Raw genomic sequence first — 18918 nt, forward strand, 5'->3', positions numbered from 1 at the left:
AGAATGGTATTAAAAAAAGCTTTGGTAGTTTTTTAATGGATAATTATCCGTTGCGTATTTTTTGAATTGTAGTGAAAGAAAATTACTTATTTTATGGTTTTTATTTTGTTGACTTTTTTTTTTTGTGGTCAATTCACTTATTAAGTTGGTGTTTACTTAACTGGTGATATCAATTAATCAAATTTTTTAAAATTCGTAAATATGGATATTATGAAGATATATTTTTTATTACATTCACTCACAAAATAAAATCAAATAAAAATATATGAATTTGATAAAGAGCACATTAATGTTGTTCAAAGAATCATAATTCATGAAGCTAAGACTAAAAAGAACACAAGAATTTTAAACTTTTTTTCTTATAAATAAACATGAATAAAACTTTAAAAAAAATTAAGAGTGAAGTAAAAAATTTTAATTTCTATGATTATTAAAATCCTATCCAATCAAATGCTGGATATTGTAAACTCGAAACAAAATTTTTGTCCATAAAATTTTCAATTTCTCAAGTGTTTAATTAATTTAAGCATCTGGATATTCATCATTCCAACTTTCTAGACATTTGTATCAATTTTTGAGGCTTCACTTTGCATGGGTATGTTTTATTTTCTATATCCTTTGGTCATAACACAATTGAAGGGTACTCTTCAATAAAAAAGACTAAAATGGTGTCTCGCCTTCGCTTTGGATTTTTTTAATTAATAAAAATAATTTTAGATTGTATGATATTATAAGTAAGTAATTATTGTAAAAAGCAGATTTTTTTAAAAATAATAATGAAAATATTATATTAATTAAGAAAAAAAACAAATTAATAATTCAAAAGTTTTTTTTTTGCAATAATTTCTATTACTTCTCATTTATGATCTTAAAAATTAAGAAGGAATTTTTTTATGAATTGTTATATTACAAAATACAACTTTTATTTTTGAATTCGATTTTTTAGTATTTAAAATGATTATAAAAAATAAACTATAAACCAATTATTTTTAAATTGTTTGTAAAAAATAAAATATAAATATTTTTTTGGGACCAAGACAATTTCGAGGTGATTTTGTAATAATGGAATCAATTATTTTTAAGCTATTGATCAAAATAGTTATATTTAATAGTTTTTTAATGAAAAAAACAAAACCATTTTATAAAAAGTATATGCTTTAGTTATACATAAAAGTGATCATTAGCATATCATATTATTTTATATTGGGCTGTATTTATCATATAAAGTCACTGAAAATAAATTTTTAAATTGTTTATATTATGTTATTATTATCTTATGAACATACAGAAAATAAATTTTAAAATTATTTATAAGAATATACAACTAATTAATATTAATTATGTATTATTAATATTTATTTCATTTCGAATTTAATATTCATATCTAGAGTGAGACGAAGTTTAAGAAAATTTGAATTTAATTATTTTAATATTATTTCTTCCCTTTTTTTTTAACAATATTAATAAGCTTTAGCTTTAAATGCTAAAGAGTAAAAAAAATAATATGAAAATTAAGAATTGTAAGTGTTAAAGGAAATAAAAACAATTTTGAATCACTCCAAAAAAATGTGGAGTTTTAATATGGGAAAAATGAGTATTTTTTAATTTGTTTTTATTATGTTGATTAATATATTTTTATCTATTAATTTTTTATTGGAAAATTTAATAATTATTTTTAACCAATTATGTCATTTTTATTTTTTTTTTTACTTTTAAATATTTAAAGCTTTTTTATCTAACTTATCAATCCTTTATTTCATTTTTCATTCTTAATTCTATTTATTTCCTTTATTTTAGTAATTATTTAATTATGCTAGAATTACTTTTGTTGATAATAGACCATATTATTTGAAAAATATCAAATTTTTTAAAATTTGTGAAAACTATATTTGAAAAAAGGAAATTAAAAAACTATCAATGAATTAATTTAAATAATAAAAAATGTACCACAAAAATTTTTTTGAAAAAAAGTAAGAAATGAAGGCAAAAAAATTTTTTTATATGCAGACTAATTCTCACAAAGCTAATAAATGGTACACACTAAACCTTAAGTTGACTAAATGCAAAACCAATTAAAAGACACATGGTACAATATTAACCCTAAGTTGGCTAAATTTTGGCATTAGAATTGAAAAGGGACAACTTTAATCTTATGTTATTCATATTATTATTTTATAAAAAAAATCATAGTTTGAGAAAAAATAAGTTATATATATTAAATTTTAAAATTTAAATTTATTAAATGTTATTTTTTAAAAATAATTGTATAAATTAATTAATTTTTTTAATATAAAAAAGATGACAACTTGAAAATTAAAAAAAATTATAATTACTAATATTTGAATTTTAAATTTATTAAATATCTTATTTTTAAAATAATTATATAAATTAATTGAATTAAAATTTGAATAAATTAAATTAAATTAAATTTGAATTTAATAAGAGAGTAAGTTATTGTTTGACTAAAACAAAAGGTTGATCACCCAAAAGAACCAGACTGTGCCCAAAATAAAAAGTAGTTACTCCAAAAACATTTTAAAACAAAAAAAAAAACACCGGAAATATTAAACCGGTTTACTACAGCACCCTACGCACTCCGGTGCTTAAACTTTCACTTGCTTGCATTTGTTGAAACCTGTCCCAAAAATTTAAACCACCAATAGAAAAAGACCAGATTCAAAGACAAATTAACAAGCCATGACGTGGCGGAGTGGCGTAGAGAATAAATATGGGATAGACTACTCGCGCGAGTGAAGAGAACGATGATTGTCGGTTTTGTGGAAAACGCGGGTGAACAGAAGGCAGAGGAAAGAAAAGAAAGGGAAATGGAAAAACGAGGTGGTTGGTTTCGGAGGGTTGGGTTGGGTTGGGTTTTGTTTTTTTTTTTTTATTATTATTATTAATATTTTTATTTTTATTTATTTATTTATTTATTTATTTTGTGGAGAAGAGAAAACAACACTCTTTCCCTTCTCTAAAATTTAAACACTAAAATAAAAAATAAATATTTTTTTAGAAAACAAAGTAAGACATTCCGTGAAGAAAAGCTTTCATTTTAGTTTTACTTTTTTTTCGTCTCTAAGAAATTAACCGTTTTTTGGTTTCTGTTAGGAAGGAGGAGGAGAGGGGAGAGTTTTTGCTAAAGGAAGAGCCGGGTTTATGACGGGGAATGAGATTCCGGCGTTGAGGTGGTGCTAACGTGACAGTAGTGGTGATGGAGGAAGATGACTGCTGAATAGAATTCTCATTCGATGCAGGAATTCCAATGTCCCGAACAGCAGCAGCGGTGGCAGCAGCGGCGGCGGTGGCTGTGACTGAAGGAACCTCGCTTTCACTATCGTTGAATCAAGGCCTCTCTCTATGTCTTTGTCTATTTCTTTACTCTGTTCTTATTCTATTATTATTTTATTTTTCGAAACGCAAGAGAAATGCAGTTTGGTGGTTATTCTCCAGCCTTGAATTGTCCTTTTTGCCCGTAAATTCCCGTTTGATCATTGTCAAAAATCAGTCACTTTTTGGCTAAATTTTAATAAAGGAATTATGTAGAATTTGATATGATTAATCTTAAATTCTTAATTGTGTTTTAATTGTTGAGAAAACATTGCAAGTTTGCGGTGATTTTGAATAAATTGTTGCAAGCTCTGTTTCGGTGATGTGGACGAATTCCACGTTCTTAAATTTTTTCGAGTCAAGTTCAAAGTTTTAGGAAATAAAAGGAAATTTAAAATTTTGTGTTATGAGGTTTTTTATTTATAAGTTTTTTTTTTTTCATTATTGCTTTATTACTTGTAGAAAAAGATTAAGTTCTATTTTCTTTTTCTTTTTTTTTTTATTGGATTAAAGTCATGAATTTCATCATTAAAAATCTTGCCTCTGTATCTTTCAATGGATTGGATTTGATCATGCTGAAATTGAGCTACATTAATTTTCTATGTATGAAATTATGAACTGTTCAGTTCACCAAGTGCAATTGAGGTGGTTATGGTCGTTATAATTGGTCTCTTTTTACATCTTTTTATCACTGCATGATTGGGGACTATATAATTTTTTAGATTGGCTCTTCGTTTTCTCCTTGACTGTTTGTGGAAATGCAATTAGGCACTGATGGCTATAGGTTTAGATTAACTAATCATTTTCTTCTCTTTTGTGATGAAATTACAAGTCAAAAGTTGGCATTTGCCTATTTTTTTTTTCATAAAATCAAGGGTACATGCCTACATAGTCTCGAGATATTTACTTCATTTTTTCTACTTTTCTTTTTTCATTTCTTTGAAGTTCCTTTCAAGTGTAAATATGTGGTCTTTCTTTATTATTATTATTTTTTAAAAGTAAAAAGTTGGGGTTGATAATCAAAGATAATGAGATTTCTCCTTGTTTACATGTATAGATTATTTATTTGAAACTCTGGTAATCATGTAGGAAGAGTGATACATAACTTAGAGTCATGATTCCCCAATGAGTTCATTTGGTTTGTGATAGACATTAAAGAGAAGAAAATATAAACCTTTTGTCTTATTTTCCTTGTTCTTTAGACCTACTTGCTCATCTTACTATTGCATTGTTTTTAATATTTGCCCAATTTTTTTTTGGAAAGAGTAAGAATGAGTGGAGGTAGAAGCGTGAGGAGAAGAGGGGGAGAGAGTGTCTAAGGTCCTTTTGTTTGAATTTCTTAAAAAAGATAGAAAGTAAAGGAACCAGTTGACAAGGAAATGAAATCATAGCTTATAATATTTCTTCAACAACTATATCATTTATATGCTAAAATGAAAGAGTAATAAAAAAGCAACTTTGTCTGTACAATGAATTTTTTATTGAGGAATTCTTTCCATTGAAAGCCCTGAACCTTGGAATGGTATAAAATAAAGGGAGAGTTGGAGATTTCTGAGTACCCATCCAAGTCTCTCTTTCTCTATTAAAATGTTGCCAAACAAGGGAGAGGCATCACTCCATCTCCGTTCGGCTCAAACCAGTCATATTCTCTTAATATATCAGAGCTGCTACAAGTGATTGTGAGAATCATGTTAGCACTTCAGATATAAATTGTATTGTTGCTCATGTAACTTGAATATGGACTGTCCATATTAAAAGCATATAATTTTAATATGGAGAATCTGTATAAAACAAGCTTATTCAAGACATAGTAGTTTATGTCTTATGTTCTAAAATGGTGGTGAATAAAAGTCTTTTCTCTGAGTACCATTTCTCTTCAGTTAACCTAATATTCTGTTTTGTGGTAGCATTTTCTTTGAAATGGATTCATCACTTTAATGATTTTACTTCACCTTAGTCTCTTTTGAACTATAACTCTTCTACCTTTTCTATTTTTCATTTATCTTGTATAGGATGCTACTTTTAAGCACTGTATTGAGTGTACTGGATACATTTCTAAGATAAATTATATTTTTGTTTAATAGAAAATTGCTGCATTTATTTGTTTTTCAAACTTATGGAATGAATATGGTTGATCTTGATGCTTCCTTCAGATGCTGAGATTTCGAAAGTGAAAATTTCTCTTCTTAGTGTTAACATTCCCAAGTTAGTTGAGACAGGTTTGGATCTTGAAAAGAAGGGAAAAAAAAAAGGTTTTGTAAAGGTCTTTTTTTGAGGTTTAAGGAAAAAATAGAATTGCATTCTTTTCCTCAAATAATTTAACGACTGCAGAGGCATGCAAAAGTTAAGGGTTAGAATGAGATTTCTTACTGCTGCTTGGCAGAACCTTGTTTTTTAAAGAGATGTTCTTCCCATCCCAATTATTTAATGCAAATTCTCAATTGTTTGCACTTTGATACTTCAACTGTTAGAACATCAAGTGAATCTATTTTAAATGCAAGGGGTAAATATATGATACTTTAAAGCTAATAGTGATTGAAATTAAGTATTGTATGTCCCAGGAAAATTGTTTGTGAATTGAAAATTTCCAATACCATTTGTGGTTCTTTGACTCTGTTTTTCATGTTTTTTCTGAACCTACTCATTTAATATTATTTCAGATGATATGTGGCAAATGAACTTGAGATCCAGTGAAATGATGGAATCTGGTCCCTACCCTGAGCGACCTGGGGAACCAGATTGTTCTTATTATATCAGGACAGGTCTTTGTAGATTTGGGGCAACCTGTCGTTTTAATCATCCTCCTAACCGAAAGCTGGTATAAAGCCATGGCTTGTTTGGACAATTCTTATGAATTCTGAGTTAATGCTTTTTGAGTGAGATATTATTGGTACAATGCCAAAGAGCTTCTTAATTTTATCCATTTTAGAGGCCTGCCTGTTATTATTATCATTGACATAATATTTTGGTAGTTGAAGTCATAGACATGTGAAACTTTTACACATGGGTCGTTACTACTAAATCACTTTAAAACAGAACTTGTAGGAAAATTTATAGAGTATTAGATGCTCAAGAGAAAAGCATGGTTCTGTGTATGCACACACTCATACACTTGCTGCTACAAACATGGGTATACTTCATCTGCTATGTTGTTTTCATTTTAACTTTGTCCTAGTACTCATTTGAGTTTTTAAATATCAATTGTCATTTGAAATGTTTATTTAGATTATATCAAATTCTAGGCTATTGCCGCTGCAAGGATGAAAGGAGAGTTTCCAGAAAGATTAGGACAACCTGAATGTCAGGCATGTACTTATTCCTTGGTTTCCCATGTAACAACAATGTTGCCGCTTTTACATATGTGCTTTACAACTGCAATGTATGATTAACATGAAGTATATTACTTTTATGTATCTAAAAGAGCAAATTTATTTTATTTGTGTCTAGGAGATTTCATCCATCAAAATGATGGGTCAAATATTTTAATACTTTAGTGAATGCTGTTATTCTAGATTGATGCAGATATTTCCCTACAAATTCAATATGCTGTTATTGGTGAATTCTTATGGATTTGACTGTTCAATCTGTTTTGTTTTTCAGTTCAAATTTTGTTTGTATCTATATGGATGATGCACTAGAATTAAACGAGTGTTCCTGCTACTTTTTAAAGTTGTTCATAATGAATCAAGGATTACTTTAATGTTTAGAAACAAATCCTGCTGGATGTTGAACAGAGTGAGACTCATTTGATTGTAGGTTAAAGGAAAATTTATCGAAAATAATAGTGTAACCAACACAGATTGTTGATGATAAAGGGTTCTATTACTTCGTATATGGTCTCTTCCTCCCTTGTCCCTGCTTTTGCCTCAAAAGATTCTTGTCATCATGGGCAATTCTTAAAGGCAGATCCAGTCCTGTCTTGATCCTAGTATAAGAAAATAAACAAATAAAGAAACTAAGAAGGCTAATAATTTGGATTGGAAGAAGGTTTACTTCTCTTTCTAGTGGTTCAACATAGCAATCAAACCTCTATCTGAACCCTCAACTTGACTAGATGATTGGCTTCTTCTAATATTTGCTTTATTCTTGTATGTTATTTTCACTCTTCCTATTCTAGAAAGGAAAGATAGCACCAACTCCTGCTTTTATTGCACTGGTATCTTAATTGCAATCTTGGTAGAAGCTACTCTTTTGGTTTTACTGCCTCGTGTCACATATGGGACTTTATGTTTCTTATTTTCATTTATGTTTGGATCTGACAATTGACATTTTGCTCTTAACTGCTCTGCAGTACTACCTGAAAACAGGAACTTGCAAATTTGGAGCTACATGCAAGTTTCATCATCCTAGAGACAAAGTTGGGATATCTGGGAGAGTTTCCTTGAATATTTTGGGCTATCCTCTTCGCCCGGTTCGGATTTCATTTTCTCCTTGCACTTTTACACTACAATTTTATAATCACACAAAATTTAAGTCAATATTCAGGTCTCTCCGTGTTTCATTTTTGTTTGTTCCTTTCTCTTTTTTAAACAAAAATTACAATTTTTTAATTGGATTAGTTTAGTAAAAAACAGAAATTGATACTAAAGAAATCTCTAGAATAAAACTATTTTATATTTCTATATTTTTCTTATTACAATATTAGAATTGCATGAAAATATATAGGCTAAAGACTGAATATTCTCAGCCTTAAAACCCAAGATTTTCATGCATTAAAACAACTAATCAAATGAGTAATTTACTTTCTACACATAATAGGAAAATATCTAATAGATTTGATGTAATTATCCAAATCACTTCTTTATTCTAAAAATAAGAGACTTAACTAAAATAGATAAAGTTCATCAACCAAGTAATAATGAAGATTAGATTTTCACACTCTCCCTTAAACTGGGTGGTAGATATCAATCATGCCCAGCTTGGACTTCAGATTTTGGAAGTTGTTTCGAAAGAAAGTTTTAGTGAGTATGTCTACAGTTTGGGGGCATGTAGGAGTATAAACTAATCTAACAATTCCTTCTTCTATCTTCTCTTTGATGAAGTGATGATCAATCTCCATATATTTAGTCCTATCATGATGAACAGGATTCTTTGCTATGCTTATGGCAGCTTTGTTGTTGCAGAATATCTTCATGGATTCTTCTGCAGAAACCTTTAACTCCCCTAGCAACCTTTTCAGCCAAATTCTCTCACATATGCCATGAGACATAGCTCTAAACTCAGCTTCCATGCTACTTCTAGCCACTGCAGATTGCTTCTTGCTTTGCCAAGTAACCAAATTTCCCCACACATAGGTACAATAACCAATAGTTAATCTTCGGTCAATAACAGATTTAGCCCAATCAGCATCAGTGTAAATTTCAACATTTCAGCATGATGTCTTCTCAAAAAATAACTCCTTGCCAGGACTCTTCTTTAGGTATTGTAAGATTTGGTACACAACTCTCAAGTGTTCCTCAGTTGGGTTGTTCATGAATCTACTTACCATGCTAACCGAAAAACCGATATCTAGTCTTATATGAGAGAGGTAGATGAGTTTCTCTGCAAGTCTTTGATATCTGCCTTTATCTGTTGGTGGACTTCCTTCTTCCATTCCTACCTTATTCATTGTGTCCATAAGGGTGTCAGCAGGTTTGCATCCAAGCATTCCAATTTCCTTTAGTAAGTCTAGGACATACTTACATTGTGAAACAGAGATGCCATTTCTTGAACGAGTTACCTCCATGTCAAGAAAATATCTAAGGTGTCCCAAATCTTTGATTTCAAATTCTTTGGCTAGGAGGTTCTTTAGGTTGCTAATTTCTTCCACATAGTCTACAATAAGAATAATGTCATCCACATAGACAATAAGAATGGCTATTTTTCCTTCAGGTGAATGTTTGACAAACATGATATGATTGGTCTGGCATTGTGAAAAATCATACTTCTTTACCACTTTTGTTAGTCTATCAAACCATGCACATGGGGATTGTTTAAGACCATATAAAGACTTTTGAAGTTTACATACCTTGCCAAAATTATCTTAGTTTTTGAATCCTTAAGGGATTTCCATGTAAACTTGTTCTTCTAGGTCACCATTAAGAAATGCATTTTTGACATCTAGTCGGTGGAGTGGCCAATCTAGATTTGCTACCAATGATAATAACACCCATACTGAATTAAGTCTAGCAACCAAAGCAAATGTCTCCTCATAATCAACACCATAAGATTGAGTAAATCCTTTCGCAACAAGGCAAGTTTTGAATCTGTTAATTCTTCTATTTGCAATGTGCTTGATAGTAAAAAACCATTTGCACCGAACTGGATTTTTCCCTTGGGGTAATTTTGAAATCTCCCATGTTTTGTTCTTTTCTAGGGCACTAATTTCTTCCAAAATAGCCATCTTCCATTTTGGTTGCATGAGTGCTTCATAAATATTATTGAGAATTTGCATATTGTTTAGTGTGATAACAAAAACACGATAACTAATTGATAAACCTTCATAAGAAACCACATTACAGATTGGGTGTTGAGTACATGATCTCACACCTTTCCTTAAAGCAATCGGTTGATCAAGATCATCAAAAGATTTAATTGAATCAGATTCAATAAGAGTGTTACCTGTGTTGGTTTCAAGTATCTCTGGAATTGGTTCAGATTCTTGGTTTTGCTTTGAAGGTGTACATTCTCCTAGATCCTTTCAAGTTTTATGTCTTCTTGAATAGACAATCAATTCTTTGTTTGTTTTCCCTTGTGTGGACTTCGGGTTTGGAGGATCTGATTGGATGTTTTGGACTTGAAAGGGAGTTGGAGAAGTGTTTGGTGGTTCGTTAATAAGATTTTCCCAAAGCTGAAATTCTCGTGTGATTGGATTCTTCACCTGAGTGGCAATTTTGGGAAAGTAAGATTGATTTTCAAAAAAGGTAACATTCATGGAATGGTAGAATTTCTTTGTTACTGATGAGTAACACTTGTATCCTTTTTGAATCGGGGAGCATCCGAGAAATATGCATTTAATGGATTTGGGATCTAATTTGCTTTAGTTTTGTTGGCTGGTAAGAACAAGTGCAGTGCATGCAAACACTTTAACGGGAATAGACAAGATGATTCGAAGGTGAAGATATGAACTGAGAAAAGATTGGCAAGAGGTTTGAAATTTCAAGACTCGTGAGGGCATTCTGTTTATAAGATATGTAGCGGTAAGAATAGCCGCACCCTAAAAATACTTAGGTACATGAGCAGCCATCATGAGGGATCTTGCAACTTCCAACAAATGTCAATTCTTTCAGCCACAACATTCTGTTAAGGAGCATTGACACATGAGCTTTGATGAATTATACCGTGCTTCGTTAGATATGATCCAAGGATTGAATTGTAGTATTCTCTCCCATTGTCAATTCTCAACACTTGGATTTTGGTTTTGAATTGAGTTTGGATCATATTGTTGAAGTTTTGGAATAGTTTGCCCACTTCTGATTTTTCCTTCATAAGGAATACCCAAGTAACCCTGGTGTGATCATTAATAAATGTGGCAAACCATCTAGAACCAATAATGTTATTTACTCTTGAGGGACCCCAAATGTTACTTTGTATCATTGAAAAAGGATGGAATGATTTGTAAGACTAATTAGGATATGTGGTAAAGGTATGTTTGGATAGTTGGTGGACTCATTGAAAGTTGTTAGGATTTTTATTGAATAATGAGGGAAACAACCTTTTGAGGTACAAAAAGTTTGGATGACTCAACTAATAATGCCACAACATGATAGTACTCTCTTTATTATTACTAGAGGATGAAGCCATACAAGAGGTTTTCTGATATTGTCTTTCAGAATCATTAGCTCTTAGGATATGTAGTCCTGCACACATCTTAGCATTGCTAATCATCTTCCCTAAGTCCAAATCTTGAAATTCACACATATTTGGAAGAAATTTAGTAACACACTTAAGGTCTCTTGTAAGTTTGCTTATAGACAGTAGATTGCAACTTAGATTTGGGACAAACATAACAGAATCAAGTGTTATCTCTTTGGAAATAATAACAGAACCTATACCGGCCACTTTTGAAAGTAACCCACGAGCAATTCTAACTATGAAGTTTTCATGACATGAATTGTATTTACTGAATACAGATGCATGCCCAATCATATGGTCTGAAGCTCTTGAATCCACAATCCATGAATTTGATTTTTTTGGTTTAACACTCAAGACACTTAGAAAATTACCTTTTTGTGCTAAAGAACCTGTTCCAATAACGCTAGCTCTGGGGTTAGAGATAACCTCCGACATGGGGCTCTCCTTTTCACTGGCCATGTTGGACTTTGAGTGAAAATTTTCAAAAGTTCAAATCGTGCTATGATACCATGAAAAAATCTCTAAAATAAAACTATTTTATTTTTCTATATTTTTCTTGTTGCAATATTAGAATTACATGAAAATATATAGGCTAAAGACTCAATATTCTCAACCTTAAAACCCAAGATTTTCACGCATTAAAACAGCTAATCAAATGAGTAATTTACTCTCTACACATAATAGGAAAATATCTAATGGATTTGGTGTAATTACCCAAATCACTCCTTATTCTAAAAATAAGAGACTTAACTAAAATAGATAAAGTCAATCAATCAAGTAATAATGAAGATTAGATTTTCACAGATACCATCCAGTTAAGCTTGTCCCATTACATAGTTATATTGACTGAATGTTAATTGGTTTATCATTTAGATCCGACATGAATAATAGACATACATAGACAAGGGTCATAATTCATAAAGTAAAATGTTCATCACTTGCTATGACTCAAACAGAACCTTTTCTCTTTTCAGTTTTTAGTTATGAATTTGTGTAACTTTAAATATGAATTCATTAACGAAAACACTGCTGAATTTTCGACCATTGTTGGCCTCAAGATTGAGGTTGAATTGTTGCATAAGTTTGGACCTCATGGAGGCAGGCTGTATTTCTTCAATGATTGGTTTCTAATATGTGTTTTTTATATGGTTATCTGTGTTTGTTGGCTTAATGTAACTTGTTTTCCTTTTACTTTTCTTTTTGCAGGATGAGACTGAGTGTGCTTATTATCTAAGAACTGGACAATGCAAGTTCGGGAGCACTTGTAAATTCCACCATCCTCAACCAACTAATATGATGGTTTCATTGCGTGGCTCTCCTATTTATCCGACTGTCCCTTCTCCAACCACTCCTGGTCAACAGTCATATCCAGGAGGCATTACAAATTGGTCCAGAGCATCTTTCATTCCCAGCCCCCGTTGGCAAGGTCCTTCAAGCTATGCATCCTTGATTTTACCCCAAGGGATGGTATCAGTTCCAGGCTGGAATGCTTACAGCGTAAGCTTTTCCTTAGCTTATTACTAATGCTGTGTTTGCTAACCATGCCCGTTTAGTGTTTACATGTGTTTGGACAACATTAAAGGTGACAAATGAGGCAACTTGTGAGAATTATAGTTGTCGATATGGTAATACTTTGTTCTTGGAAAATAATAATATTTGCCTCAAGTTGAGAGGTTCTCTAATATTTTAAAAGAAGCATTATCAACCTTCTTCTCTAAAGGTTTGTTTTATAGTTGATCACCTTTTATCTTTTGCTGGGCCTGAATAAAATGCGTTTGGAGCACGCTATAATGGTGCAATTTCAACCAATGACATTTTTTTTTTTTGTTTCCCTCTAAAGAAGAATCTTGTTCTTTGCTTGGTTACGGTTGCATCATACTAATATTGGATGAGCTTTATTTGATGGAGCTAGTGTCCAGAAGCCACAGAAAGGGTAGTTTGTGATGCTTGTCATTAACATGAAATTAGTGGTACTTTGGTAGCAATAAGGGAGCCTAGGATTAAGTCTGATGGAGTTTGGATAAAGCCTTGGAGATCAAAAGTAGACAGTATTGGTGCTGTTACCAGTGGTAGTGGAGTTGTACTGCTTTTTGTTGTTGGAGACACTTGTGGCTGGTTGGTGATGTGGTCGAACAATTATGATTTGCCGCTGAGTTGGTTGATATTCTGAAGGAATCCATTCAGGACTAAAAGTTAAACATGGCCCATCTATTTCTTGTCATGCTTATTAATAGGTTTTATGGTTTAGAATCGAATAAGCATTTCAGACTCTCGGTCAACTCCTATCAGCAGGTGAGTTGGATTGGAATTTAATTCTTAATCAGAATAATTTATGATGGTTGCACCAGTTTGGTCTTGGTAGAAGTAAATATTATGAAGTGCAGAAGTTTCTTTTAAAACTATATCTGTGATTGTTGAATTACTTTACAATTTAGAAATGAGAGTGAATTGAATCAGAAATATTGTAGCTTAATTTTAACCTATTTGATTAGCTGCTTGTTTCTACAAAACCCACTATTCTATCTCCTTGTGAATACATTATCAACTGTGTGATATAAACCAGATCTGTCCATGAATGTATTTTCATTGAAGAACAAATGTTTTATGATAACAATTACAGTTGTGACTATCTTTAGAGCTGAGTTTTTTCTAGCGGTTTGATCCAAATGTCTTGACGGCATCTCTAACTTTGTAACTGTATCAAAATGCCTGAGAGCATATATCTACTCTCTGTTTTTTATTTATACTGAATTTGATTCTGTAAGTTGGTTTTCACTTTGAGAAGTGCTAACATTAATTACCCAAAAGTGAGAGAGAGAGAGAGAGAGAGAGAGAGAAGTGTTACCATTCTGATACTTATCATTTCTCCAGGGTCAACTGGCATCAGTCTCTTCTTCAGAGAACGTGCAGCAGACAAATGGAAATAATCAAATCTATGGAACATCACGCCACAATGAATCAGCAACTGCAGGATCTCAAGCATCCTTTTCTCAATTACGTTCTGGCTCTGTCCCTGTAGGTTTTTATGCATTGCAGAGGGAGAATGTATTTCCGGAGAGACCTGACCAACCAGAGTGCCAGTTTTACATGAAGACTGGAGATTGTAAATTTGGTGCGGTTTGTAGGTTTCATCATCCAAGAGAGAGAGTTCTTCCTGCCCCTGATTGCTTGCTAAGTCCTATAGGCCTTCCTTTACGTCCAGTGAGTTATTTATTCAGTGGTACTTCTGTCTTTCAGTTTATTTCTGAAGTTGGTATGTTCAAATTATTACGGCTGTTTATGAAAAGCCTAGTCTTCATGCCACTTAAAAATATGTCCTTCCCTACTTATTACCATACTTTACCTTTCTTTTAAAAATTTTGGTTTCCTAATTGTTGGGTTTTAATTGCAGCCCAAGCTAATAACTTTTTATGTTAAAAAAAATGGGATATTTGCCTTGATACCCTTGCTGGGCAATTGGTCATTATGTGGTTTCCATAAATAATTTAAATTAGATTAGAAGGAATTAACATAAAAAATAAAGTGTTGCATATTGACAAAGGAGAAAGGATGATCTCCCTGCGTGTTTGTTTGGGTTTAGCAAATAAGGATTTTATGGGTTATGTTTGTGGATCAAAAGGTCTAAGGCTATTAGGCAGTGCTTGAGTTTTGGTTGTGAAAAGTAATATAATCAAGAATTAGGTTGCTGCAATTTTCTGCTGTTACTGTACTAATAGTGTGTATTGGCCACATTGAAGATGGGAGGTGCTTGTGCCATAAAATCTAGTATGACTAGGGTGGTTGAAGAGGATTTTATGGTTTAGAGGAGCAGCGAATCGTTCTAGTTCTGCAGAGAGTTATGACCAGCACCATGAGGAATCCATCTTGGTTCATGTAAAATACGAAAAATAAAATAAAATCTTGCCCTGTTGAGCTTTTTTGAATCAAATTTTTATGATGCAGTAATGAGTCAATGGAGGACAAAGCATTGGAGGAAGAAATTATGTTATTTCTATTTTGATATAAGTTTTTATTTTGGTACTTCTAAATTCAGATTAGGGTTAGTTATGTGTGTGTGTGTGTTTCACTGTGCTAATTAGTGGCAAGTTTTGAATGCTTTAATGTTAGAGATTAGAATTCGCTCTCTGTCTAGTTTCCCTTTCTTCAACTTTCTCTCTCTCTCTCTCTCCTACTATCCCTCCTTCATCCTGCATTAACTTCAACCTTGTGAAAATTCCTCCAAGATTTTTCAACAGATCCTACTTTTAGCCCTCTCCAGGGTAAAAAGTAGTCCACAAATTTGTGGTAATCATGTCAAGAATATTGCTGTTAGCTTCAAGTTGACATAATAGATGATTGAGAACAAAGTTATTTCTGTTGATAGAATTATGGAACCAATATAGTTAAATTTCCTCTTTGCACAAACTGTAAGTTTAATCCTTCAACTAACGACTGTAAACTTTGTATCAAAAAGAAAAGATAAACTGTAAGTTTTACCACGGGATCCTCTTAAAGCTTGTATATGAACTTCATTTTGTTTTACCCTAGATCTTTGGATGTCCATTGGGGTTTTAGAATAGTGTCAGTATCCCTATGAAAATTGCTATGAATAATGAATTTATGACCTTCTTTGAAGAATTTAACTTCATTGACTATGATTGCATTCAGTTTTGCTCATCTTGTTCTTTAGTTCTGATCAGATAGTATGATTAGTATAACTTCAATTCTAATTGCATCAATCAATATTAATGCTGAGATTTTTTTTATGTTAAAATATTCGTGTATCTCTTTCTGATGGATAGATCAGTTGAGTTAAAAGCTTTGTTACATGGACTCGGCATTTTTGGGCACGATACCCTTGTCGACACAACATGATTTGGTTGCAGAATATGTATCTGATATGGCACTGGTTATTCAGACTTGGAATGAAGAAAGTGAGGTAAATCAAACACCAAATGAAGAAGGTGAACAGCAGAGACAACAATGAGTTATTGCTGGGTCATGTTAGCTCCAAATGGACAAAATCCTCAAATTGACCAAAAAAATGAGGTATAAGAGGAAGCATTATGGCCTGGGAAGATAGCGAGAGATGATCAAAACAAGAAGAAAAAAAGGAAAAAATAAGGACTAAAAGGATTTGAAACCAGCTTCATCGTACTCCTAATTCTTGTCTGACACTGCACCTGCTTTTTGCATTCCTCCACTGGTTTCAGACAAAAAAGGGATTGTTCTTGATTTTGATAAAACCTTGGTGCACTTTGATCAGAAAAAGAAATGAGAAGGAAGATTGAAATGACAAGAAGAAGATTCTAGATAAGTCATAAGTGCACATAGTTGGCTTTTGTGTCCCCTTTTAATTAGCTTTTTTTTAATAATCCTTTTAATCAGCTTTAGGTTTCTATTAAAAAAGAAAAACACAATTAGAATATTAGAATAGTATAGATTAAACTACTCAAATATATATGTACATGTATGTTTACATGTACATGTACATATACATATATATATGTTGCTACTTTTTATAAAATAAATATTACAGATCTATTTTTCTAAACTTTTTATGACATGCATCCCACATCCTATCCGTTTGGTCATAGGGCATACATTAACAATTTCTTTGATTTTGTTGGAAATTAGAGTTCATCATTTAAATGAGTCAAGGTCCATCCCTCAACAAGATAAAGTGATGAAAACAAAATCTAGTTTTCTTAAATTGGAATTTGCATATCAATTTTGGAGTTTCAGTTTTTGTATAATATTTTTTATAATATTATTGCAAAACATATCCATATCCAATTTTCCGACTCTTCTTAGCCTCCTTCACTAGTCCGAAATGTTGGATGGAAGGAAAGTTAGACCCTTGGATGCATATCCATGCCAGATTCCAATATCTGAGTCCATGTAACATAGGTTACAAGGTTATCATTCAAGTTAACTGCCTCATTTCATTCTTAATTACTGTACCTTGATTTGCCATGGTATAGAGCCTTATTTTGGGCACTCATTTTTGAAGCTTTCATGTTGTTCAGATTATATCTTCACTTCTAGAATGTTACTATATTGACTTTCTTATTATCATTTTTAGTTACTATGCTTAGAATGTTTTGCTTGTCCATTATCCATCTCACATATTCTTTCTGGTTCGAGGTTGGCTTTTTTTCTTGTCATTTTGTCTTCCTTGCAATCTTGCCATTGATTTTATGATGCATGTGGTTTATGTACAATGATAATTTCCCTACTATGTGCAGACTTACTCTTATGATGTTGCTAGTTTTATTCTTTTGTTCCTTGATTTTTTTTTGTTCTTACATTATTGATATTGCTACTTTTGCATTTTAACAGGGCGAACCTCTATGCATTTTCTATTCTTGATATGGAATTTGCAAGTTTGGTCCAAGTTGCAAGTTTAACCATCCCATGGGAATTTTCACGTATAATTACTCCGCATCATCTCCATCTGCTGCCCCTGTTCGCCATTTCTTGGGGTCTTCTTCAGGAACTGCTGGGTTAAACCTGTCATCAGAGGGGCTTGTTGAAGCAGGCTCTACAAAGCCCAGGCGAGTTTCACTGTCAGAGAATAGGCAGTTGTCTTCCAGTGATGATAATATTGATACAGAGGGATAAATACTTGAATAAGATATGGGCAGATTACATTTGACAATCTTTTGGTGGATGAGGAAGAGTAATCTGTAAATTCATTTCCCATTGCTGGAGATGTACAGAGTTCATGTTAAGTTGATTCTGTTCTTTTAAAATATGCAATTCACTCTTCTTTTAAAATATGCAATTCAGTCGATAGTTGCATCTTCTGAATTTCATATTCCTGCATTGTATTAATCTGAAAATGATGTCACATTTGGTAAAACCCAATGTGAACAGTTCATCACCAAAGCTCTTTTTTCTTTCTGATTTTTGTGTTATATTTCGTTCACAGTATGCTGTAGGAGGCTTTCTTTTTTTCTTTTTTTTTTTTGCATTTTTTAAGCCTCTACCTAGTTTTCTGGTGAATCTTCATCTAGCTGCTCTGTTTAAGATTTCCAGTCTAGGCCCAGGCTTTCAAATACTGGCTGAGTAATTTTCTGCCACCCTGCTTTTTTCATACAACATAGCTTCACCATTCATATCTTACTTCTTCATCCTGTTCTCCATTTTCTTCTTGGTCCTCACAGCTGCAGACATTTCCTAACATCAGCGTTGTTTCTTCAGGTAATAATTACTATATTCCCTAATATTGATCAATCTTTTGGGTGATTCTCAAATTTGTTTCTTGCATTGATAGTTTTTTCTTCTTAGCCATATGTGAGAGAAATTGTCAACCAGAAGTATAAAGGAGTACACATTCAATTCTCCTGCAAAAAGAAGTGGAACAGTACTCTTCTATTTTCTTGTTAGATGAATTCTTTGAACTCTTCAAAGCTCCTGGAGATCTTACGTCATGATAAATTATTCATTGAAGATAAACTTGTAAGTTACTCCAACAGAATCTCATGTTTTATGGGGTTAGTTTATCTTTACCAAGCATCACACTTTTGTCCTTGCAGAAGGTTTTTGAAAATGACAGGGATCTTCAGAATTTTACTCAATAAGATTCCAGATTTCTATTAAATGTCCTTGCAAAATCGTATCAGGTACAACAATTCCCATCATGCAAAGTTGTGTTTCTGTTCTTTTTTTTTTTTTATTGAATGAGAAATAAGATATGGAATTATTGGAAATTTTCCTGGTTTAAGATGTAAGAAGGTTTTACCTTCTTTTGGCCTGTCAGTTTTGCTTAAT

General features: G+C 32.1%; 1 protein-coding gene across 4 annotated transcripts; it reads left to right on the forward strand.

Moving 5' to 3' along the window:
- The first annotated feature begins 2875 nt into the window (after positions 1-2875).
- On the forward strand, positions 2876-18051 carry LOC111276851 (zinc finger CCCH domain-containing protein ZFN-like). 4 transcript variants are annotated; one of them, XM_022862758.2, is made up of 8 exons: positions 2876-3024; positions 3112-3350; positions 5991-6148; positions 6573-6635; positions 7622-7741; positions 12370-12660; positions 14035-14364; positions 17485-18051. In XM_022862758.2, the coding sequence occupies exons 2-8, from the start codon at positions 3266-3268 to the stop codon at positions 17512-17514; spliced, it is 1077 nt and encodes a 358-aa protein (XP_022718493.2). In that variant the 5' UTR covers positions 2876-3024; positions 3112-3265; the 3' UTR covers positions 17515-18051. The 4 variants fall into 4 exon arrangements, with proteins under 4 accessions (XP_022718493.2, XP_089619785.1, XP_089619784.1 ...); XM_089763659.1 differs by having other exon boundaries at positions 2885-3024; positions 3116-3350; XM_089763658.1 differs by lacking the exon at positions 2876-3024 and having other exon boundaries at positions 3031-3350.
- Positions 18052-18918: the final 867 nt, after the last annotated feature.

The sequence above is a fragment of the Durio zibethinus genome, chromosome 7 (genome assembly GCF_047325235.1).
Source record: "Durio zibethinus cultivar Kanyao isolate XHJ-2024 chromosome 7, ASM4732523v1, whole genome shotgun sequence".
Classification (NCBI taxonomy): Eukaryota; Viridiplantae; Streptophyta; class Magnoliopsida; order Malvales; family Malvaceae; genus Durio; species Durio zibethinus.

What these genes read in the sequence shown, in the direction of transcription:
- LOC111276851 (XM_022862758.2), top strand. Translation starts at nt 3,266, where the DNA reads ATGTCCCGAACAGCAGCAGCGGTGGCAGCAGCGGCGGCGGTGGCTGTG. An exon ending in ATCCTCCTAACCGAAAGCTG is followed by an intron (nt 6,149 to 6,572) that starts GTATAAAGCCAT and finishes ATCAAATTCTAG; the next exon opens with GCTATTGCCGCTGCAAGGAT. An exon ending in CAGGCTGGAATGCTTACAGC is followed by an intron (nt 12,661 to 14,034) that starts GTAAGCTTTTCC and finishes TCATTTCTCCAG; the next exon opens with GGTCAACTGGCATCAGTCTC.